At 32.0% G+C, this 26,358-nt stretch overlaps 2 protein-coding genes across 2 annotated transcripts in view; both read right to left on the reverse strand.

Annotated features, from left to right (window-relative positions):
• Window positions 1-7,263, reverse strand: part of LOC121120753 (glutamate receptor ionotropic, kainate 1) — a 31,555-nt gene extending 24,292 nt beyond the window's left edge. The window contains exons 1-2 of the mRNA XM_040715932.2: window positions 6,838-7,263; window positions 5,810-5,991 (exon numbers count right to left, since the gene is read on the reverse strand). Coding sequence (XP_040571866.1) covers window positions 5,810-5,991; window positions 6,838-6,993 — 338 coding nt within the window. The 5' untranslated portion in view covers window positions 6,994-7,263. The remainder of the gene's footprint in view (window positions 1-5,809; window positions 5,992-6,837) is intronic.
• A 417-nt stretch (window positions 7,264-7,680) lies between these two features.
• Window positions 7,681-26,358, reverse strand: part of LOC121125859 (outer dynein arm-docking complex subunit 4) — a 33,680-nt gene continuing 15,002 nt past the window's right edge. The window contains exons 3-9 of the mRNA XM_040721141.2: window positions 15,650-15,738; window positions 14,596-15,515; window positions 14,454-14,542; window positions 13,591-13,838; window positions 13,277-13,527; window positions 8,857-9,001; window positions 7,681-8,784 (exon numbers count right to left, since the gene is read on the reverse strand). Of these exons, the coding sequence (XP_040577075.1) occupies window positions 8,368-8,784; window positions 8,857-9,001; window positions 13,277-13,527; window positions 13,591-13,838; window positions 14,454-14,542; window positions 14,596-14,639 (1,194 nt within the window). The 5' untranslated portion in view covers window positions 14,640-15,515; window positions 15,650-15,738 and the 3' untranslated portion in view covers window positions 7,681-8,367. The remainder of the gene's footprint in view (window positions 8,785-8,856; window positions 9,002-13,276; window positions 13,528-13,590; window positions 13,839-14,453; window positions 14,543-14,595; window positions 15,516-15,649; window positions 15,739-26,358) is intronic.

Raw genomic sequence — 26,358 nt, forward strand, 5'->3', positions numbered from 1 at the left:
TCAGTTGGTAGTAGTTAGCCCATTCTTTCTTATTAAAGCGGTCAAAAGGAAAAATTCCTTAATTTGGGAGGGGTATTTCTTTTTTAATAAATCCTTATTTTAAAATCATCTTAACAGCATGAGTTTGGGGTTTCAAAGAGATGTAATTTATTATTCTTAAAGTAGAAACATTAGATTAAAAAAAAAGAAGAATACAAGAAATCAAAAGGAACAACATTTAAGTAAACCAATTAATCAAATTAACTACACCTCAATTAAAAATTTCTATAAAAGGCATTATCTAGACGAACCCAGAATTGCATTTAATCAGATTTAATATTTGAGGTGCATAAGTAAAAGTGTAACTTAAAATATATAAGAAGAATTTTTCTAAATCTCAGCGTGTATAATATCCCAGTTCAACAACGGAGGGATAGAAATATTAATTGATTTTGTATATTTTATTTCGATAACAAAACTTCATAAAAAAATTATTATAAAAAGAATAATTAACTTCAAGTTTAAAAAAAATTTATGGAACGGTTCGTAAAAAGACAAATTCAGGGATTATTCAAAGGACATAAAAAAAACATTTCACTTATATTCTTTACTTTTAAAATGTTGTACATTTGCTTAAACAAACTATGATGAGAAAAACATTTTCTGGAGGCTTATACTTCTTTGAAAGTTTATTAAAAATACCTGAAGAGTTGCCATTTGAACTTGGTTTCAAAAACTTTATTATAAATTATGCAAAATTATGTTATTTTGTATTTCCGGCCATTTTTTTTACTAAGTTGTATATTTATATATGATTCATTATTGGTCACATTGAAACATACGATAAGTTACTGTAAAGGTGTGACTGTATAATATAAACGCATCACCGACAGTATGGCGCTTTCTAGTTCAAGCGTGAATTATCGGACATCGAGTATGAAGGTCTCAAAGGACTACCAGTTACTACCTGTAAGGAAAAAACACGTCAAAAGCGAGCAAGAAAATTTGCTATGTATACAGGCCGATATTCTTTCGGTTCGAGCGCCTGCTCAATTCTGCCCTCTACTGTGTACAACTCGACCGTTTGAAGCTGGAGGTAGAACAGAAGCCGTCAGCATTTGAGAATAGGGAACAAGAAGACAACATCAATATAACGTTAGGCCGTGCACATCATCTCAAGCAGCTGGGATGGGAGGTTTTATGCATCCACCCTACAGTCCATACTTGGGACCATGTGTCTACTACCTATGGTGACCCCTTTGGAGGTACCAATTCGGCCTCAATACAAGCCTGTGAAAATTGGTTGTCCGAGTTTTTTACCAGTAAGGTCAAGGGCTTCTACGAAAAGGGCATTATGAAGTTGGATTATCGTTGACAACAAGTTATCGAACAGAACGGAGCATACTTGGGTTAAATCGGAGGATTTTAAGACTTCTTATACAGTATTAAAATTAAGCGAAAAAAACGAAATTACTTTTTCCCAACATATTATTTTTAGAAGAAATTGCAACTAGATCTCCAGACTTCAAAAAGAAAGAAATGATACCGGTCAAATACCAATTATGTAAAACTTAAGAAGATTAGTTTCAAAGTCGACTGCCTTTGAAAAGTTATCATAAAATACATATACCTCGAATTCTACAAAACTCTTTCTAAAATTTAAATCAAACTGTCAATTTATCTCAAACACTAATTTACATTTATAGGGAGGAGATATTGCTGGGAATAAATCTTTTCTTGAAGGAAAAAATTTAAATACGGTTTAGATGTATATATTGAATAATCATCATTTAGCTAACATCTATTGAAGTCACATATTTAAAATATCATTTAAAAAATATGACTTTTTGGTTAAATTGTATAAGTTTACCTGTACGTCGAACTTTCTTTTTTTATCTCGAAATTGTAAACAGCGACAGCAGATAGTTGAAATTCAATGATTGCTACCTCTTAATGACAAGGAATAACTTCGAAAGCGAAGAATATACTATTCATCATTGGAGTTTGTAAAGTATATTTCTATATATGTATGTTTATAGTAATTTTCTGTTTGAGAAGCTAATGGATTTGTTGACATGGAAGTTCCTCTCCATGATACCTATTACGCTCATCCTGTAATTGGTATTGTAATGGGTCATGGTAGATACAAGAAAAAGTATTGGCGCAATATTTGATGAAATGTGATCTCTTCCAGAGTTAAAATGTTGCCATAATTGAATTTCAACAACCCACTGCCTCTGTATCCAGTTTCGAGATAGAAAAAGGAAGTATGATATGTGTGCAAAGTTACATAATGTACCCAGATTTTGAAGGAGACTCTACATGCCTTCGTTGACTATCCTGATGTGGGCATTTTAAAATCCTTGGTAAAGCGAAATATAAAAGGATTAGAACAAACTAATACTAATTTTGCCAAGGTAATAGTAAACAGAATAAAATATAATAATGTCATTACATCCTCAGGAGTTAAGAGCAATTGTTATTGCTGTAGCGGTATGATATGAAGAAATGAAGTATCTTCTGTCAACTTCAAGATACCCCTCAAGGGCTTTGAAAAGGATCTTAAGACAATCTAAAATTTAAATTTGAGAAATGTTTTGAATATTTTTATCAATTACTTTAGTTTTATTATAAATGCCGTAGTTTTTTACCTGCAAAAGAATTCTTTTTATCAGTTTATACAGGTATTTTTAGTAACATTAGAAAGGAATCTTCACCCTGAAGCTTTGATATTTTAATGTTGGAACAAAAAAAAAAAAATTACTTACCCACGAAAATTGGCCCTTTTGATAAGCCTAAGATCTACAAAACTCATGCTTCATTAAAAGAAGCTTAAATAGTTCTCTCAAATAAAGCCACACTAGTTGGGATCAAACTTCCGGTTTCCTTTTTAGATGAAGTTGATGTTATATTATTAACGTACTCAAAATTCAATTGCATGGTGTGAACAAACACTAGAATCTATAGAACTAAAACTTTAGTCGAGAAGGAAAGCTGTCAGACGCTACACTAATTGTATAATCCTTGGCCCATGGGGTCACACCATCATGTAACTAGGACCCAAGATGTATTTTCCTCTCATACGTTGAAAACGCAATGTATGAAACTGTTAAATCCCTAGTTGATCCAAAAGTATAATAATAAGGCTTCCAAACGAGATGCTTCACGTTGAAATCGGTGTTTGCTTAGCTAAGTAATTGAAATAAAACGGGAACATTTTGCAGTTCTCATGGTCAATTAAATTTTTGAAAGACTGTAAACGTGGGTAAGACCCTTGTGTACAAAGTGAATGAATTTGTGGAGTTATGAGAAGGACTCAGTCGCAAGTCTGGGTATGACCCACAGTCCAATTTCATAAATAGGGGTTTAAACGTATTAGGATAAAAATATGTTTCTTTCAAAAAACGGTATTATGCTAAATAGATATTGGAACCCATTCTTGCGATGTCGTTACGTTATGAATAAATTGCCCTTTCAACCTCATAATCCTACAAATTTCTTATCTAGAAAAATTACTTCATAGAACAAAGCATAAATGAAATAATTTTAAATAACGTCATGAAATAAAATCCCCCTTGACCACATTTTGTTCTCTATTTCTAGTCGAATAAATATCAAAAAGTTTCAAAATACTAATAAGAATTTTACCGCGATTAAAGATTTATATATGTTTTCATAAAAAATTAGTGGACAGGTGAAAATACTTAAATTCTTGTTTTTTTTATGAAAAAAGGAATGTTGGACATTTTTGTTCTAGTACATTTTATAGATCTATTTGCTTGTAAATAATTTTTTCGCCCTGTTTTTTATTAATCTACAGCTTTTTTGATGAATGGAATATCCTAAAACCACTCAACATCACGTTGGACAATCTTTACATTAATACAAATTATCACGAACACACATTTTCCAATTATTTTCAATATTGAAGAAGAAAAAAAGGTAGGTAATTGGTTCTGTCTTTATACAAAAGGTTTATATACTTTTATTTTTTTATATACATTTGTTGGCGGTGGTTGTGGATGGTGGTTTTTTGACTTTGTCATTTTGTTTGTTGGGGGGTAAATCATAGTAAATTATTCTTTAACTCGCCCCTCTCCCTACATTGCATACATATAAACAGTCATTCAAGACAAAAGCAAGAATGAATTTTCTCTAAATGGAGTCAGGATGATATTTGTATTCTTCAATAAAAAATCGTCAATTTCTATTAACAATTTATTACTATGATTTATCCATTGTAAGTACCTCAAACATCACTTCAAGTTAGCAAAAATTTATTATTACAATAAATAATTTTTTAATTGTTAGATTTTTTATATTTCAAAGCCCACGTTGGGGTCAAATACAGTCGCAAATGAATACTCTAAATTAAAGGTTTCCAAACTTCTTTGAAGTCCATATACACATAGTATATTTACTTTTCTAGGAATTACTGCGTCGCGAACCTACGCATATTGAGCTCAAGAGAATAATTTCTCCGGATCGTGCTGTCCTCTGAGCTACATGGTTCTATTCATTTTTTTGTTTTCCATATACCCCATATTGAAATTTCTTATTCATTACCTTCGCCAAGGAAGTTGAACGGAGGTTATGTTTTTGCTAAACAAACTTTTTGATTAATTTTTAACCAATCAGGAATATAGGTATTATGCCCCTTTTGAAGCAACAACGCCCCCAAATCATGAATGCCTCTTGTTTTTGCACTTTATAGATAAATTTTTGGGTGGATGGAATCAATGACGTCATATGTTTTTGTCAAGACTTTGTCATTTTGTTTGTTGATTGTCCAACTTAGAGTAAATAACTTTTCGTGATAGTAAATCATGCTGACATTCTTATGTACTACATGCCAGTTGAGCAAAACTTTGGTTCTATCATTTCTCTTTGCAATGTCACCCTCTGACAAAAGATGACGATACTGAATGTTGTAAGTTTTGATCCTAATGTAATCTTTAATAATTGTGGTTCTGCTTACATTGTGATCCTGGGCCATATGGATCTTCGTGGATTTCGCCGAATTTTTTCACAGACAGCCTTGACCAACCTTGGAGTTGTCACAATTTTGGTTCTTCAACTCTGATTAAACTCAATTCCATCCTCCAATCGCTTTTTGCACATGTAACTAATTTTCCGATTGACCTTGACAATCTCCTGGATTGACTTGGAAGTGTGCCCAGTTTTTAATGGAGTTATAATCTGTTCCCTTTGAGATTTTTCCACTTTGTGCAAAATTTATTTGTTTCAGGGGAATCATGAAAGTTTAATGTTTTGTTAAATATATTTTTTCCGAAAATATATTTAACAACAAAACTTTTCAGACAGTAATTTTATGGAATACAAGTCTTTAAAATATGGGACAATTTTAAAAAGCATCCCTGTTTATCAATGTCTAAATACTTATTTTTTGACAGCTGTGTGCCGCGTCACCCCCTTTAATAAACGCTACTTTAAACTATAATTAAGACTCTTGGATATCTCAACTCATCCCATAAATATAAAACTAAAACAACAAATTTTATCTGCAAGGTGCTGTGACAATCTGTTGCTTGTTTAAAAAAAAATTGGGAATAATTTTAATAGGGCCCTTCATGTGAGAGGCATCCGTAATGTTATTTTTATTATATAATATTATCATAGAGGTAGTTGTTTTACTTTACTATAAGGTGGTACCACTCTCTGTTTACAAACGAATATATATGTAAACAATGCTCATGCCTCATTGGACTGAAAGTACCTAAATAGGAAATTTCTTCTTTTCATGACTTTAGTTCAAAATTGATTTTTGCGTTCACTCACATACAGATAATTTAATCAAAAAATACCTTACCTCAACAATGGGTCCGAAGGTCCAAGGATTACATGGAATCCCTTGTTTTCAAAACCATCACAAAGGGATTTGGAAATGTAGTAGCTAGAAGTGTTTGTATAGGTAAGGGAGTCATAGTTGAGATGAATAATGGAGTCTGCATTGGATAAATCATTTAGACGATTGATGAGTGAAACTGAGGCCTATATCCATGATGACATAAAAAAAAAAAAAATAACCTAAATGTAGAAAGAAGTGGTATTGATATTTAATTGTGATTCCATCAGTGAGGGTTCTAGGAAGAAGGGTGTTAATGTTTAAGGAATGTCTGAAACAGTTATTCTTCAATGGAGAAAGATTCCCATACAGGGGATTTGGAATGGTACTTTGGGGAAGGGAGGATTGAAGTCTCGTATAAAACGCCTTCTACTTAATTAAAAAATATTTGCCTTTAAAATAATGTTACTGAATTTTTAAGGTTTTTATTTAAAAAAGTCATTTAATTTCTGAACACAAAAAATATCAAAGGAATAACTTTATTGAGATTCTGAAATTTGGATAGTTGATGAGTACAAAATTTGGGAAGAACTGCTGTAATACAATATTACGCTTTGAAAAGGATATTAGAAGACAATACATCCAAGTGAAAGAAAGCAGTAACGATCACTATTGGAAAACAATCCTTATGTACTCTAAGTCCAAGTGGTGCCTCATGTCTATTCCCACAAATCAAAGTCCTTGATTATTCTCATCGAGTGCACTTTGAGTCCTTGAAGAATTTTTTGAAGTTCAGTCTGAGTCCTTCAATTTCTTTTGAGCACATTTCAAGTACATAATATGAGATCCGTAGTGTTAAAGCTTACCTATGTTACAGTATAAAATAGCTTTTGAGTCTTAAGTCTTAGCTATGGAGTCCATGTAAAGTCTTGTGCCTTCGATTGTGAGATGAAGTCGTGTCAGCAAGGCTTCAAAATATGGAATCGAATCCAAATAGAGTCTCAAGTCTCCCCCCCTCGGTAACTGGTCACTCTAATTTATAGTCATCTTACCTGAAAACCTTTGTAAGAAAGGCCGGCGAGCTCATTTTCATGAAAAATGGCTCCTATTTTGATGGATATGGCTCGTTTATAAAAGGAGGAAGAGGTTGAAAGGTATAGGAGATCTCCACTCGAGAGGAGAAGGAAGAGTAAGGACCTAAGGAACATGGTCCAAACGAACACATCAAGAGGATAAGAAGAACTATCACAGCTCACTTTTTTTTAACTTTCTAAAGGAAAAAGAATGAATTTCCCTCGTTTTATCTCTTTTTACGAGAAGGAGAAGGACGGACGTACTACACATGTAGATTATGGTAGGTACATTAGGATATTATGATGGTAAAGAGGGTTGCTCTTGGTCATGGAGAAAAGGGTTTACTACCTTAGAGAGAGTTCTTTGGAGGAGTGAGATTCTTGTTGTTGCATAATCTCGTTACTGTTTAGCTACGAGAAAAATAATCACAATAAAAATAACAAAATCCCTCAAGTTTTTTTACTCCTTCAGCTCTCTTTAAGAAGTTTTACACTTTTTTTTACTTCTCCTTCTTCAATCACAAAAAGAAGGGGGAGAAAAAAAAAGAAGAAAAAGAACTTTTCAAACTACTTTTAGAAATAATTTTTGATGAATTAGTTTCTTCTAATAGAAATTATTTATTTACATACAATGTATAAGAGACACTCCTTTTTGTCCTAATTAAAGCTTATTTGTACATCAATATAGTAATAGGCGTAAACTAGACAGCTCCTTTTTGGAGAGTAATGAAAAAATGACTTTGCCGAAACTTAAATGGCTTCTCAGGTCATTTTGAGTGTGGTACTTACCATTTTAATTTCTTAAAAAGGAATTTTCCCTGGTTTATCGTACATTATCTTACTTTTTTTTTTTTTCAAAGATATCCTTATACAGTTAGTATTACATTTTATATGCTATGTTTGATAAAACAAGAAAATCACAAATTAATCATTGAAGAAATCTTAAAACAAGACTTTTACGGTTAAACGAAATACTAAAAAATATAACAGGGGCGTTGGAAGGATTAAATATATATTTATTTTAAGGAAGGGCTTAGATTTTTTTTTTTTAAATCCAAAAATAAATTATTTTTATAAAGACATTTCAAATATCCATAGCTTTTCACAAAAAAGTCTTTTCCTTTAGGAAAAAATTTTAAAAGTTAAATTTTTTGGAATGATTTTTTGAAAAGTCAAATTTTTTGGAATTATTTTTTTGAAAAATCAAAATTTTTGGAAATTTAAATTATTTTTTTTCACCCTCCGTGGACTTTTCTGTATAAGTAGTATATTTTTTGACTGATACATATTTAGAGTAGTATTAGGGTTTTGAAAGTGGTCAATTTTGACCCCAAACACGCATTTTTTTCAAATTAACATAGCTTTCACCACGTCAAAAATCAGCTAAGAGGCCTTAAACTCTGGCAAATTCAGATTTTTGATTGCCTTCTGGCGATTTTTTTTTTGTGTAGCGGGGGCACACACACCCCATAGAAAGTGCAGTTAAGTATATAGACGAATAAAGAAGGGTTAGGAATGGCCTTGTGTATGCCAAAAGCTTTTCCGATCCGCTAAAAACTCCATCGTAGACACTGCTGTTGGACGGCAGATTTGAACCACACCTAAACGCATTAGTTTCTTAATGAATTTAATGTCCTTAGTTAAATGTTGTGCCGTCCCAAAGGCTGCTTTTTTATTTGTGGGCGAGGCACACGACGTTCCTTGTCGTCGTCGTCTCCATTTCTCAGATATCCCTTTAGTGTTCCTCATTTTCTTTTTTTCTTCATCCTCCAAAATGGGTGCAAGTCCAAATCGGAACCTGGTAATATATTTATCCAATTTGTTCTCAACTCGACGAGGGTATCCAATCTTTTGAATTACAAGGTCCAAATCCTCATAACCTTTAAAGTTTTGATCATTACAACAGTTTTGTAATGAGAGAATGGTCTGAAAACGAAGAAAGCATATTTTTGAAGCACTGCGTGTGTAGGTTAAAAGAACCTAGGTATTATTTCTTACTTTTCGAATCCCTGCTATGATGATGGGGCAATTGGAACGTCGAAAAAGGGACCGGTAATAAAACATTAGAGCCTTTTCAAATTCTTTCATTGCGTAGAGAGCCTCAGCCTTTCCAGTGAGGGCTCGAATGTAGTAAAAGTCCAGTCTAATAAAAATAATTATTGCTATTGAGATCATAGGTTGTATCAATACAAAAAATAAAGGCGAAACAAAACCCTTCTGGCACAAATGAAAAATCATTATACTTATATATTTTTCAGTCATCATTTTTACCATTGGAAACTCTTAACTCCAATACGAGGAAAGTAGTTGCGTTCCGCAACAGCATTTTAGATTGTATGTAGATCCAAGAAGAGGGATACAATCCCAGGGGTTTCCCAATGAAAGGGGTAGAGCGTTTTTAATGATGTCACAACTGAACAGACAGTACCACAAAAATGTATTATATGTCCTTTAGTAACTACGAGATTGGTCTGAAAAGTTTCCGACCTCAACAAGATAATAAAAACAAGTCACATCTATTTCACATCTGTTAACAGTTACTCACCAAAGTTTCAGCCATTTTGGAGGTGCAGTTATTATGTAGCAGTCGTTTGAGTGAGTTGATGTGAAAAGCAAGCTAGAAGGATTTTCTCAAAATTGAGTGTGTATTACTTTTGTATTATTGACGAAATATATCCCATTTATATAAACAAATTATTCCTATTAACCCTTTGGGTGGGTGGGAAATTGAATTTAAAGTAGACTACATTGATTGTCACAGTAAAATGATGTAAAATTGACAGATTTTATTTAACTCATAAGTCTCTGATATAAAATGATGGTTCTAAACTATAGTTCAAACTATTGGGTATCTTAACTCGTTCTATAATTGACTTAAATGTGTATTTGAAATATTGGGCTGCATGTACACTTTTGAAAACAAAACAAAAATGTTTTCCTCATTTTCATCAATGTTTATGACTTTATTAATATTGTTTACTTTAATCCGATGAAAATTATTAAAAAAAATATATATATATCCAAAAAATATTTTTTTAATTATTTGTCTGTAAAAATGCAACTGTTGAGACCAGGCTTGATTTCATATGTAATGTTTCTCTCTGGAAAGTATGAGAGATTGGTAGTTAATTCCTTCACAATTTTTATCATTCTATCCTGAAGACGCAAGCCATTCCTTCAGGACAGAGATTAATCGGAAGAAAGTTTGTTTTTTAACAAGACAACGGCCCAAAATATAGATCCAAGGTCTGCAAAAATTTATTGGAAAAGAAATAAGCCCCTCAAATCTGATCTATTATTATGCAATAGCCAGTTAGTTGTTTCTTATTTTTTATTTTGTTGAAATGTCTGGTTCGCCGGATCAAAATCCGTTCCTATTGATTAAAAAATACAATTGGCAAGGTTTCAGTGCAATTGAAAAGTATTTAGAGGTAGCTCAACGGCCTCAAAGTTTTGAAAATTGCCATTTTTTTTCAAAAAAGTAACTTTTTTTTCAACTATTAATAAAACTGTTTAAGATAAAGCTTTTTATATTCAATAATTTTTTAAAGATGACTAAATTTAATATGAGATATATTAATGTTTTATATGAGTAAATATTTTTTTGATATGAATTATAATGAAAAACAGTGGAAGAGAAAAATAATACATTGTCCGCCATGTTTTTATATTTTTTCTTTTTTTCCCTACAAATTTTATGACATATTTTCATTTGGGAGAATAGTTAGAGATTTAGAATGACAATTAGTTTTTTTTATAAAAAAGAATACCATTGGTAAAGTGTATATTTAGAGCGGTTTTTATATTGATAATTAGTTAAGATAAAAAAGTGAAACTCACTATCCTTAATAATTATTTATTTTGCTTTGTCTTTATTAGTTTATAACTTTATTAACATAATATAATTTAGACCATAAAAATAATAGTTTCTACTCTATCAAGCATTATTATACAATTTGCATATTAATAAATGGTTATCCTTTTTTCTAATATACTAAGGTATCCCAGATACAGATTTTTTTTTCGAGTCCAGGTACATCTTTCGATGCTCTTCAACAAACTTGCAATAAAAATTGAAGTTGCGACTCGTCAGTTGTTAACAATCCAATGTATTCTTTAATAATACCACTCCTATGTGTTTGCTTGGTGATTGACAGCTTGAAGAGCATCAATTATTTCGAAGGATTTCTTATAATCATCGTTACTTAGCCACAATTATGGATCAACTTTTAAAAACTCTTCTAGAAGTTTCAGCATCTCAATGATTTTTTTTCTAACAAAGTCTTTTAAATTTTTTTTTATAATTTTTTTCGTTGAATTTTGGTTTTGTTTTTCCATATTTTTCATTCAAAATAATATTTCTTTTTTCGTTGCCAAACTTACTTGACGATCAAATAGAGCCAAAAAACCAAGCTTTTCAGATAAATACCATAAATGGTTTTAAAATTTTTGAAATGCCGTTTCCGAATTAAAATATTGATTCCGGAATAATTATTTAGTGATTTTCTCAAAATGGAATCATTAAATGGAGCACCTAAGGCTGTAGGAGTAAAGCTCCATGCATTCAAATATATTTTTACAATAAAGATACGAATATCACGCAATTCTTGTTCTTCTTTAGAAGTTATCTTAAATTGTGACATAAATAATCAAATTTTTAAACAATACAATACTTTAAACAACCAACGAGTGTGGTGGATTGTACCTGGAGACATATTTATATATTTAAATACACCCAAGAAATATTATTGCAACATTCAAAAATTATTTATAATCATCTCTTGGAAGACTCCGTTGAAGATGATTGTTGGCAAAATTGATAATTTCTTCTCAATAATCTTTTGTGTGACATGCTATTTCAGTATTTACTTTTCCAGGCTCGTAGTTAGTTTTGTATATCATTTGCAAGAGTATCTCCCATGCATGCATGTAAATAAAACTAAGCTAATTATTAATTATATAATGTTATGTCTACATGCAAGCGGTAATAACTTTTAATCTAGCATTTTCTCAAATAAAAACACAAGTTCCAGCTTTTCTACCTGTGTTTGAGCTGGTTGTAAAAAAACAACACATAACTTTAATATTCTCGGCTACTCCCCAATCTTGAACGACTTCAAAAATTGCAGTAGCTTGCAATTAACCTGTACCAGATGGAAGCTTGGAAACACAAGGTATATTTATATTTAATTCTCTTAATACGAATAGTATTTTGGTTAGAGTAAACTCATTAATGTCTTCGCACATACTCTAGACTGATTCTGATAATATATAAAAAATAGCTTTTTAACTAGACACTTTTGTGCAATCAAGAGCTGATGCAACTTCTGGAGTAACTAAAGATTTTCTTCCTCCTTAATATTTTCGTATAATACTAGTAGCCAATTCATGTCAAATGAATTTAAATTGTAAGTTAAGTACTCCAGATGTGCATATCAGAAATTATGCTTCATAGAGGGCACTGTGATATTTTGGACACCTTTGTAGGACCGATAAATGGTACAAATTTAACATACCAAATTAAGGAATAATACAATTAAAACAAAGAATCATGTATTGTAGAAGAAAAATAGTAAATAGGTAGAAACATTGCATGCAACAAGTTATATATATGTATTAGTTATCTCTTCAACTATTTTGCATTGTAATTCCTATTATGATTTTTTTTTTTAGAATAGCAATAATATATCTTAGAGTAAACTAAACCATTTTTAAAAAAACTGTCAAACATAAAAAACTGTAGTATGAACTGTTTTCAAGATAATCGAGGAAGAGGTAATTTTTTTTGAAAAAATTGGCAATTTTCAAAACTTTGAGGCCGTTGAGCTATCTCTAAATATTTCTCAATTTCGAGGAACGTATTTTGACCTGGTAACCTGGACATTTCAACAAAAAGAAAAATAAGAATCACCCTAATGCCCAACTTAATCTCCTAATTTGAACCCGATGGAGCTATTGTGGGAATACCTAGACAGAAAAGTTCGGGACAAGTGCCCCACGAGTAAGAATGAGTTGTGGAATATTTTGAAGAATGCTTAGAATGATATTACAGCGGCCTATCTTGAAAAACTAAAAGCAAGAATGCCAAAAGTCTGTAAAGCAATAATAGCGGCAAAGGGAGGATTTTTTGATGAAGCTCAATTTTTAACAAAAATTCTTTGATTTAAAAAAAAAAAAAATGTTATACACATATTGAGCCTTCATCTTAATAGCCTAATTACTGTGTTACCTGATGATGCAGTCATAAGTAGTTAGAAAAATAATGGAAATTCCTTTTTTTTCAAACTTTTTTTTGCTGTGTATATTAAAAAATTGGGATTTTTTTGTTTTCTTGAGTTTTGTTCAAGATTTTTCCAGAGAGGATTTTGTCTATCGAGGGGTTATGTACCATTTTAGAAATACGTATTATAGTCCTCACCTTTCTAAATCCGTGGTCAATTTCTTAGAGGATATTGACTCATGATCACCCATGAGTAGACTGTGACTAGTTCTATTGATAGATATGGCTTTCTCAGAGTCCTCAAGGGCTTTTTTAGGTTGATTCAAAGCCAGAAAAGTCTTACTTCTATAAATATAGGCCTCTTCGTGATCATTTTCCTTTCGTATGGCCTCATCAAAACATTTTAGAGCCAAATCATAGCTTCCCTTTTTAAAATTGAGAAGTCCCTCCTAGAAAAAGATGGAAAAAAAGTAAGATTACTTTTTCAAAAACCAAAATAGTCATCAGAAAACCTTATAATGAATGTCCCAACTCAAATCTACTTGACTGTTTCCGGAGTTGAGCATTTTTTTCTCAAGCCTGGATACTTGATTGAGTAAATCCATTTCTCCTCCACCCGTGACGGCCAAGGCTCTCGTTTTGTCTATATAAAACAACTCGTTATGTGTGCTCGCCTCAATCTGGTTAGTCTTTTGGAGACGGATACGCCAGGAGGCAATGTCTCGTTGGATTTCACTAAAAAGTCGCTTACCAGAAGTGCCTTTAGAATATAAAACAAAATTGCAAGTTTTTGTCAAATGATATAATTTATCCAAGGCAGGTTTTAGAGAGGGATTGGTTTTTTTTTTAAAAGGTCATTTTAGAAATACAAAGAGAAATAATTTTTGAGAAAAAAACAAAATCATCAAATGGAATATGGACCTAAATGGTTAAAAAATGCCATAACAAGGTTATTATCACCGCCAACGAAAGTTTTGTTTTTAACCCTCTTTGATGTTTCATTAGTCAGCAGGATTACGGCAAAAATTACAGATAAATATTGATCAAACTTAATACGAAGGTATATATGGTCACAGTAAGGGGCTATTCAAGTTTGGGAAGTCTAAGTCACGTTAACACAAAACGTTTAAAATGCACAGTCGACCATAACTTATGATCAAATTGAGAACCATAACTCAATTTGATTTTAGGCGGAGGTTTTAAGCTCTACCAAGTGCCCATTCTACTTTTATAAATAAAGTAAAATATTATCATCTTAAAAAAAAGCATTTGATTCGTTATTGCATACAGTATTTTGAATTATAAAGGCCAACTTGAATATTTTTTTCTATCTTTCTAAAAAAATAATATCTTATCCTTATATGTATTGACTCACTGTTTTGTAGAGATGAAAATTTGTTTGAAATGGGATCAAAGTTATCATTCATTTTATTCTTGACCATGGCCAAGTAGTTGTTAAAGCTCCTGAAAAGATTCCAGATATTACAATTTAATTTTAACATCAAAATGATACTTACTCTTCATTATTACGTTTGTTTCCCCGATCTCCCGTGCCCAACATAATTTGATGACTTAACAGCGTAGGTAAAAATAGGAAACTGATTTGTTTCCCCTTCCTTTAAATGGGTTAAGAGAAGGAGAGCTTTCAAGAGATAGGAATTGATTTCCTTTAACTTTCCCCAGGGTAGGGTTTTACGACCCTTGTTGTTTGAAAAAGAAATTCTAGTTCTTATAGAGGCTTATAGACATTACTTCCAATTTTCTCACTTTCATTATTAGCGTTATGCGCTACTTTGACCTCTCAAAATTTAATGGCCTCTTACTGTGACCATATAAAATCTTCCTACCAAGTTTGGTCAAAATAGATCTGTATCTTTTGCCGTGATCCTGATGACCAAAAGATAAACAAACAAGCAGAAGCAAAAACATAACCTCCGATCAACTTCCTTGGTGGAGCTAAAAATGTCACTCACCTGGACTTACAGGGATGTTCACAGGAGGAGGTTAGCCAAGGAGTTATATAATGTGATAAAGTGCGATTTTAATTCTTGTTTTGTTTCATAAAGGACCAGTCTCTAGTTGGGTGTTACCTTACTAACACAAACAATGCAAACTCTATTTTGTCGTGAGTTGTCGTGTCGATTTTTCAGCTTCTTTTTCTCTTATCATTGCTCTGAACGTTGATTCATTTTAGAGTTGAATTAGTTCATCTTATAAATTGAGGAATTCTCAACAATGATTGAATAATTGTTCTATTGATACTAAGACTTGAATAACTGATACTAACTGATTTTGGCTCTTTTTTATTTGTTTCATTTCGTAGTGAAGGTATAATAAAGTTAACGGCGTGTATTGAATAACCCTCATAGACAAATGTTACATTAATGTATTTAACCAATTTTTCATTCCGTGTTGGGGTGGTTTCGGATATTAATATCTGTAGATTAAATAAAAAAATAATATAGTATACACCATCAATAGCAAACCATTTAAGAAATAAATTAAAATTGCCAATTGTCAATATATTGTTACTATTATTTGATATTATCATTGTAAACAAATTAGTTTTACCTTTTCTAAATAGCAGATGGATTCTTCATAAGAAGATCCGCTCCAATGGTGATTCATTTTTGAGTATCTTCCCATATATGAATCTAAAACTGAAAAGAAAATACAAACTTTGATAGCAAATAGGTTGAAAAGAAGGAACACAAATTCAAGAATATGGTTTATGATTATTGAGCATTCAGATTTCCCTAAGTATGTATAATTTGATAAACCGGTGCAATAGGGCATTGATTACTTAACATCTGGATAAACTATTTATTTTCAAAATCATGCATCCTCTCTATTGAAAGTATTTTTGTTTTGATTAAATAAGTTATATAAACCCATTCTTTTATCGTCAATTAGTTATAAATAAATATTATTTTGCATAGAAATGGATTATTCTTCCTAGACGTAAAATATGCCTTCAAATTTTGTGGTTCCTTCTTGCCACACTGGTAAAAAAAATTGTTTGAAAGTTCAATCATAATAAAATAAAAAATTCCTTGCATAATGTTTCAACATAAATAGATGGAAATTCTTAATAAATGACAATCATCCTAAACTAATTGATTAGATACCTGGTTAAAAATACTACATATTTATTTCAGTGATAATTGATGAGTGTTTATATACAATTATTATTGTTGATATAGTATACATAGATATGGTAAATTCATTGGTAACTCTAACAAAGTTGTTTTTCTCTGCATTTTAAACATGACATTTTTGAAACAGAAACTTAGTGAAAAAATAGAGAACCATAAAAAAGTATCTTAAGAAAAAGAGTTATCCTATCTTTAAGATTAAAAACAAAAGAGACAATGAAACAAAGTACAGTATAATGTCAATGGATGAGCTGAGGCGTAATAGGAAAAGTGATGAAATTTAATTAAGTGGGGAAATTTTTTTAAGAGAGGAGGATGTTTCAAATTTGTCGGATCTTAAACAAAAATTAAATTTTAATTTCTTTGCCAACAAAAATAAGAATGGATTGAACGGCAGATAAAGTTCAATTTCTGTACATAACAAAATCAGATTAACGTATTTTGCACAACACAGGATATTATTGAAATGATAACTCTCTTTTTTAGAAGATAATTAATTATTATTTTGATTTTTGATTTGATTAATGATTGATAACTAGTTTTTATTCATTTAAGGTGTCCAGTTATTGGAGTTAGACTAATAATTCAAAGAAACTTGAAATATCTAATGTGAAATACTGCCAATAAGATTTTAATCAATGAAATTAGTCATTTGTGGTTGCAGAGCGCATAAATACATGTAGCAAAGTTTTTAAATTACCGGTGGTGTTTTTTTAAGACTAAGTATGAAGACGTTACCGAACAAGATACAATAATTAGAATATAGAGCTTCAATCAAACCATTTCTAATCTAGCAATGAAAAAATATCATTTGTTTCAATACATGATAGGATTTCAAATAAAAATAATAGTTATAGCACTAACCAAGAAATAAGTTTATTTGTTACTTGTTTGGGAAATTACTCTACATTGAGTGATCAATGTAATCATGAGTTATTCCAAATAAAGATTCATAGCATTCATATATAAGTATTATGTAATCTAGAAGTAAAAGTTGAAATTGCTGTCACAATAAATTATCAGAATCAATTTGAAATTAAATAAATATCAACCCAACTTCATTAGGTGTCGTGTTGTCATTGAGTAGTGGCGATAATAACGATTTGTTACATTAAAATAGGTAAAATATGGACTAATTCATGCTTCACAAGCTAAATAATCCAGACTTTGGTTCTCTATCCATAATATAAGTTTAACATTTCTGATATTAAAGGTACATGTTCAAGCAAATATCATCTTTATATATATAAATGGACAGGGGAGGATGTGGCATCCTTGATCATAAACTCTTCAAAGATGAAACACAAGCATTTAATCATCTAGGAAATTATATCAGAAACACTTGTTTCTGTACCTTTATTGAATTAGAAAAGGGACGTCAAATCCAAACCAAAGATGTAAGTCAGGAATGACTTAATGTGAAGTTCTTTTATCGATGAAAAAAGTTTCATCAAGAGACGCTCTTCTACAATTTAAGAGGAATATAATGAACTAAGAAGGAACTGACAATCTCAAAACTATTTTATGGATATTCCTTCTAAATGTATTCCTTTGATGTGGTTTAATGAGAGGCCCTTCCTCCAAGCTCACTAATAAGGACGATCTGCAATTAAAAGTTAGATCTGAAAGGAATAAAAGTAAAACTTTTTTTTTCTCTTATGGTACTGAAGAGAAGATACGTACTTCTTAGCCTCTTGTGATTTATTTCAATTTAAGTTGTTTAAAATTGAGAGGGTAAAATTTTTTCCAAGATTCAAAAATACTCAGGACATGCCGAAAAGGTTATTGACAAGTCCTGCAAGCGAAGACCCCAAGGGAAAGAGTGAAAAAAATTGATAAATATGTAAATAAACATGTAAAGGGTTACAGCCTTTTAATTGAAATTTAATATGCCAAATACAAATAAGAATATTATAAGTAACAATGCTCCGCAAAAATACAAAACCTCAATGATATCAAGAGATTATAACCTATTGAATAAAAAATCCAATTTTAAAATTTTCTTTCAAAATGTACGACCTATTAAAACTTATCAAAGAAGAAACAATTATATTGACTACCTTCAATCTAGAATGGAAGACATTTTTTTGTATTCAAAAGCATAAAACGATGAACAAAATCGTAATTGTAGAGAAGACTGTACAAAATGTGACCCTAAGAAATTAATTAATTATTGGAACTGCATGGATAACAAAAGAGGGACGTGAACGTTGATCAGAAAATGGCCTGGAATCCGAACTAAAAGACTACGACGAAAAAGTTATTTTTATGGTACGGATGACATGATTTAAATTAAAAAAACAAGATTCGAAATTTATGGTAGTCAACACTTATGGACCAAATGAAGATAGAGCGGAATTCTATGGAGAAATTTTTAAAGAATTAGCCGAACTAGACTATGACAATCTAGTGTTGGTTGTTTATCTTAATATTTTCTTTGACAAATGAACGGATTCATGTAATTACAAAGGGGAATATATCTTAAAATCTTGGAAGTTTTTGGAACTGATGATAAAAGATCTAGGAATGGTTAACGCAGTTAAATTTTGGCATAGAGACAGTTTCATCGATACATGGTTGACTAAATCGAAGAAAAGTCGCATATATCACTTACTTATTCATTCAGAGCTGACAAAGAGATTAAAACATATCAAGACCATTAATAACGGGAGATGAGACCATAAAGCTCTTGTAAAATAGCTTTCTCTGTGTCCTCAGAGGAAGAGATGGATAATGCACAAAAAGATTTTGAAAAATGGAAGGTTCATTGATAGGACCTTATAACATTTGTACCGGGTTATAGTTAAACTAAAGACTAATGGACAAAATACAAATGAATTTGTTGCAGACTGTTTAATGGAATTAAGAGAATGTCGATAGAGGAAATTCGAGATGAAAAAAACAAAACATATCACAAAATGAGACAACTAGAGACCCAGCTTCAATCCACTGAGTCCTATATTGAACAAATTAAACAAACACAAATATTAATGCTTGAATATAAAATATTTTCTTTCAAAAAATACTTGAAACGCCTAAGAGAGTTAAATGAGGATGCATATCGTCTTGAAAAATATGTGCCTGTCTTTGAGAATAACAGAAATCAACAAGCTCAGAATATTCCTGGGAAAATCAATTTAGGATTTAAACATAGGAGATCTACACAGATATTTTATCTGGAAAACAGATCGGACTACGAAAGAAACTGGGGAAAGAACAAAACCATATTTTTTAAGAATCAGACTTTAATTTTTACATCAGGAAGCATTTGAAAGGAAACAAGTCACTGGGCTCTAGTAGAATTATTTCTGCGTTTTTAAACATTTCTGCAACCTAATGGCAAAGATAGAAGGTCTAATAGCTGAGGAAATAAGGAAAACAAGAGATATGCCTTTTATTCTGAAACGAGAAATTTTTACCTTAATACCAAAATCCGATAGTAAAGCAGCTGATCCAAGAAGTTTCATTCGATACCCTATTGGAAGTCTTGTACATAATAATATCAGTTACAATTATGCAAAATATGATGCCCCACTTATCAAAAATAATTCCTGAAGAGCAAGTGGGTTTCATGCCTAAGCGACACATTTATGATATTACGCAGAAAACAGATGGAATTATTAAAAGTTCTAAGTCAAAGGTGGGAAATAGTGCAATAATAGCAGTTGATTTCCGCAAGGCTTTCGATACAATAAGCCACAGGCTGGTTTTAAGACAAATTGTAAAAATAAACTTTAACGATGAAATATACAACATGATAAGAGCCTTTATTTCAAATCTCTACATAGATGGTGTCTTCTCAGAGCAATAATCTCCATACCTTTTTAATTTGCCACTTGTACCCCTCATGGACAAAGTAAAAACAATTAAATGTTTGGAATCAATTTCGGAGGGAAGAAAGTCTCATGTCAATTTTACGCAGATGACAACTATATTTTCTTAGAAAGCGCTTCGGAAGAGGAACTGAAGAATAAAGTAAGTGTATGCCTGAGACTGTACGAACGTTTTAAAAAGATATCTGGTCTTGATATCAACAAAGTTAAACAAAAATCCTTGATATTGGTTACAATAAGTGTAATTTACCAACCATGGCTGAATGTGAGGTCATCAACCATATATAAACATTCTCAAGTCATGGAACAGACACGAAATATTGAATGGAAAATATGAGAAAGATTGAATGCAATGCAAAAATAATCAAAAGCTGCCAATAGGACTTCTCCAAGAGGGTATGCTGGTGGAACTTTTAGGCGAACTCCAAGTTCATATACCACGGTTACCCAACTGGGGACTGGAAAGGTGCCCTCAGTATTGGGAAAAGTTTCCGAAGTATAAGAAAAAAAAATCCTAGACAAAATATTAAAAAATTGGAACTTCCTAAAAGTATGGGCAGTTTTGGGCTGAAGAATTCTCCATAGAGAATAATTGCGAAGAGGTTTTTACAAGAGAACATGATTTTAGACTAATTTTATTTGGTTATGAGTATAATTTTTTAGCGTCTAGATTGGAAGACTAGCATATTCTGTACTTTTGGAAGAAACTTTTATACGGACCAAAATGTACAAGAAAGGAATCCCCCCCTTTATTTGTGAGGGTGGAGGAGATTTTGGTGAAGAGGAGAGGAAGAAAGAACGTGGGAGCAGAGGAGACGGCAGTAATTGAAAAGAAGACGGTACTGAAAGGAATCATCAAATATGAGGATCTTGTGTCCGAATTAATGGAAGATGACCCAAATAAACTCCTAGCCTATCCAATTGCAAAAATGCTAAACGAGCTGAATATCCATATTAAAAAAAATCGACAGCATCATTTAATATATTCCTACCAAGAGCTGTATAAATTTCAAATGTTTAAAAGATTTTACCATAATAAGACTGTCTCACGGATATGACTCCCTTAACACCTCCTTCTCCTTCAAGTCTAGGGCATCTGCACAGAGAACGTCCTCCCAGGAAATGAGATTTGCCGAGTGAGTTATAAAGAGAGGAGATCCCTTGGACATAAAGTTGAAGAAAGGATCTGAAAGGAGAGGATTGGGGATCCGAATGAAATGGAAATGCAGATCTATACATCCGAATTCTTCGTACGATAGATCCATCCAAATCACTGAATAAAATGTTATTTCACACAGTTTCAATTTTTTCCCCGCTTCTCTCACCTCCCTTCCTCGACTGAGTAATTCGTATTTCGTACGAAAAAGGATCAAGAGGTGTCGTGAATGAATAGGGTAAAGTTGGACAGCAACCCAGTCTAACTAGGTGAGTGATGCACAGAATGACGCAATCGGACAAAAGGGCAATAGAGAATGCGCAAAGTGGATCTATAATTTCATAATTCTACTTTGCACCTTTGCCCGATGCTCCACCCAAAATTGACCTATAGTATTGTGTCCATGACAAGGCGAAGAAAGCACAGACTATTAAAAGAGGAATCTAGGAACGACCGAGAGAAGGACGTGGAGGAATAAGACTATGATGTAATTTATGTGAACATGTATATTTTAGACATAATAGTTACTCAAAACTACTCTACAAATACATAAGAGTCACAGATATTTATATTACTAATAAAGAGGGTAAAAAGGTACTTTGTATACATATTGCAATAATAAAAAGGACAAGAAGAGGGAAGGAAAGGAGACATGAATACATAATATATAGTCTCATTTTTATTAACAAAATTATCATTGCATTAGCAAATGGTATTCAAATTTGGGAAAAAAAATTCTGTATTTAAGATTTGTGGGTTCACTTTTAACGAATTGTGGGCTAACATTTTATACTCATTAATTGTCTATTTAAAAAAGAGAACATTAATGAAGATGAATATTGAGACTCCTCGTTAATTTTTTTCTAATCCAATTATACCCCAATTACTGCAAGTAGTTATATAATATACAAACATAAATATAAAAATCCTTTTAAATGAAATCCTCTTATTTGCGAGTATGTAGACATAAGCATTTACATTTCATTTCATAATAAGGCAAATTTTTGCTCAACTCTAAGCCAAGAAGATCTAAATCCTAAATTGTCCCTTTAAGCTTAAGGAGATTCATGGTCTTCTTGATATATTTTTTCCAATACGTCGCTTTTTATGATACCACTTTAATATTTTCCTTTAATTCAGTTAAAAGGGCTAATATACACTATAAGAACCTATAATACTAGAAAAACTGAAGGCTCAAGTGCGTCAGCTGAACTGGGAAATTACTACAATGAGATAACATAAGTGCAAAAGGCCGTTTGTCATATTTTTATCGAAAAAAAGTATTTATGAGATTTCAATAGTCAAATCTATATAAAAGTCAGGCCTGTGAAATTAATAAATAATAGTTTTTATGTAATTAATTAATTCCAATATCAATTAAATAAATCAATAAAATTCAGTCTAGAATGGTCAAGTAAAAAAAAACAAAAAAAAACCCGAAAATCAACATGGTAACCATGACAATTTGAAGAATATATTAGAGGAGGGAAGAAAAGAATAATGCTCGTGATGTTTCATTAGATTAGCTGCAATCATCTGTGACAAGAGAGGAAAGAGAAAAGGATATCAACAAGGACATTTCTAGAATTACTCCGATGTTGATCCCAATGCTACTCTGAGTCCAACAAGGACTTATAATTATAACTCCGTAACAAATCCTCAGGGTTACACTCCGTCTTTTATGAGCACACACGAATGTTCAATCAGGTTTATGCAATTTCGGAAAGGATATTTACAACTCAGGAAAAGAAATAATAATGATAACTGCTATAAGGAATAGAAAATTCATTCTTCAGATTACCAATTCCAAAATTAAGACGGGCCATCCATAAAATACACCATATTACAAAAAATTTTTTGTGGTACTTAAATCTCTATCAATAATGGTAACAAATAAATATTCAAACTAATGAATTCTTTGATAAGCACTTTGTATCTCCAATTCAATTTCAATTAACATTCCAGTCAGGTATCTCTATCTGAATCATATATCGATAACATTGCAGTTTATAATTTAAGTGAGAATACTTGTGATAATCCGATCGTGAACAGAAATGGGGAGTATAAAAATATCTCATTAGTACCAGCTCAGTACTAGGAGCTAACCTTAGACGTAAAAATTGACAGGGGTGACAAAACCATAGCTATTGTGGCAGTTATGTCTTTATTGTCCCGCCACGGACTGGTAATCCCAGAATCCCCTCAGCTTAGCCCACAACAAATCTATTTACTACACAGCAGTGTAACTCAAGACATATAGGTATACATAAATAAATAATTACATAATAAAAGAGGACAACTTAGGAGTGAGCAAACAAAAAAGGTGGAGAAAGATTTTGGACCTAGCTTATTTATGTCAATTTGGCTACAAGGCCTAAATGCTGGGAGGCCCAGCAGATTTTACTGGACAGACAAATCACGTAAAAACAAGTAATTACCGAAAAACATAGAGTTTTCATAGTTGCCATCCATCTCTCAAAGTATCCAAGACACGCACTGTATAGACCCTGTACTTCAGCATAGAAATTTTCAAATCTTGAATCAAATCCATTCTTTTACTTTTGTACCAGCATGCCCTTGACTTGTTGTTTGTCTTCAGTTCATGAAGCATGACGTGGACCTTGTAAAGAATTTTTTAACTTCCACAACTGAAATGTTCTCCCTCTCTATGTCCTGAATGTGCGTCTGAAATATACACGTCAGAGAATGCATTTGTAATAGGTAAGTTTCACTGAACTCATTTAAAAAAAAACTTTTGACCAGCAACTGTGGTATTTTCTGAGGCAAAAAGAAAGTTTTCAAGGCTGTATATATCTGCAGCAATCTCTCGATACCTGGGAACAATGAAAGCCACCATGTCTTGCTGTGAGAAAGGATATTTCTGTACTCCACATCAGCAAACTCACAGTATTCCTTCAGGTTCTCTGTGTGCACAGTATAGATATGAAAATGTTGATACATTTTAAATATGATGTTCTGAATGTCAGCATCCAGTGTGTCTGCTCCATAGTGAGCACAATTTTTTGAAAATACGTGCTGGACAACCCACACCAATTATAGGTTTGTTCTGCATTGGTTTTTTTAAGTTTTCAAAAACATTCCTTGCTCCCTCAGGACGTGGGATTCCCCCAAAGTTGGTATTGAAGTTGTCTCCTGTAAAAAATATATGCAAAATATCCTTTTCTTCTCCATTGTTTATCGGATGTATTCTGTAATATTGTCAGCTGATTTATTTGCTGTGCTTTTTATTTCAATTAATTTACTTTGCAGACCCCCATTTTCCCAATTAAAATATTGAATGAGGAGAGGGAATATTTTCTTAGTTCCATGATTGCTACCATAAGTAAACACGCTACTGGATTTCTTCGAGTACTTTCGGAGTAACTTCGATGAAATATGGGGCTATCACGTCATTAACAATTGCTTCTGTCTTGGTGTGAGCACTGAAGATTTTTTGAGATATCACCGAATCTTGAAAAATATTTCTAAGCAAACCAAATGTACAGTCTATTGATCTGTAGCTGCTGTAACGTAATTGCCGGTTTTACTTACAAAAAAAAGTATGTCACTTTACTGAACGAGCTTTCTCCTCTTGCTGCAGTTTTGAGTTTTGCAGAGGGAACGTGAGCTGCCAAATCGCTGCCACATTTATTTGCCACTGAAACATTAGTGCCTGGTCTGCATGTCATGCACTAAGCTTCTGAATCGTCACAGCCGATGCAAAAACATGGTTTTTTAGTTTGACCGCGAACTTACATTAACGGTTAGGCATAACGATAGATGTAATGCACTTTTGTAAACACCACACGGAGTGGAAGCTCCAAGGTGCTCAATGTAACTAGAAAGCTATGTGAAAGATGTATAACCTTTTTTTATGCTTCCTTTAAATAATCTACTTTCCAAGGGTTCAGAGAGGAATATAGCCTTGTGGGCGTGTAGTCTGATTTTTTAAATCGTTTTTCTCAATTTCAGTGTGATAAAATATTGCCATGTCTCTGATTGTTTTCATAAACTTTTTTAGAAGCCTCTGTAACAAGTTGTACATCTCTTTCAATGGATTGAGAATGAGAAGGATAGTTTTCAAGTTGCAAAGGCCTATCTTCTGCTTTCATAAGGTCTTTATGGGACCAAAATTGTAATATAAGAGAACAGGTAAGGTGATGGTTAACATTTTTTTTTTCATTCTCATTAAGAGATTTAACAACTTTTGTCTTGTCAATCCTTGAGTCGAAACCAATATATCTTAATTTACACGGTTCTTTTTTGAGATTTCATCATTAAGTCTCCTTATTCTCTGCCTCTCTCCTTTAACTTTTTCCGATAAAGGGTATTTGAAGGAATTAGCCATTTCATGTCTTCCAATAGAGAATTGCAAATTTCTGCCACTGCTGTATGAGAGAGTCTAAATCTGTCACTCAAGATTTGGGTAGTTCAGTTTATTTATTTTTAATGGCTTCTTTTTCTTCTTGCTTATTATTCTCTTCTATTGATAAATTTTGGAAACATGGAGGTGGAATATCGCTGTCGGTAAACGGTTTCTAAAGAAGGCTGTGATTCTCTTTATATTCTCTGTCTCTCTCTCTCCACTTAATTGAATTCTAATCCTTTTGCATAAAATTTTGTCATTGGGCCTAAGTATACCAGTCCTATTTTTCTGCTCAATATATTCTTGCTACTCTTTCAAATGGATCTTTTTAGAGCAACGACTCAAATCCTGGGGTATTCCTTTTTTTATAATATTGGCATGAAGAAATGTCAAACATATCCTCACTCTCTTTGATCATTTGCTTAGCTTTGATATTTCTTTATTTAGTCCACTTTTATAGAGTCCATTGACATTTTCATCCCGTTTTTGTATTTTTTTTTTTACAAGCTTTAGGTCAATTTTTCGGTAGAGCAACGGGCAATGTAGAACTATGCCTTATTACACCATAATGCAAAATATTTCAATAATAAAATTGTTTAACTAATAAACCAAGACATACAAACATTTTTTAAATATGTTGTGTTTAGGTTTAGTCTATTTTATATGGGTCAAGCAAAGTGTAATTACGAGAAGATGAGTTAGAGTATATAACAGAACAATGGAAAAACTTATTTCACATTATTTGGGCGGCAAAATAGAATTATCTTTTA

Source organism: Lepeophtheirus salmonis, chromosome 1 (genome assembly GCF_016086655.4).
Source record: "Lepeophtheirus salmonis chromosome 1, UVic_Lsal_1.4, whole genome shotgun sequence".
Taxonomy (NCBI): domain Eukaryota; kingdom Metazoa; phylum Arthropoda; class Copepoda; order Siphonostomatoida; family Caligidae; genus Lepeophtheirus; species Lepeophtheirus salmonis.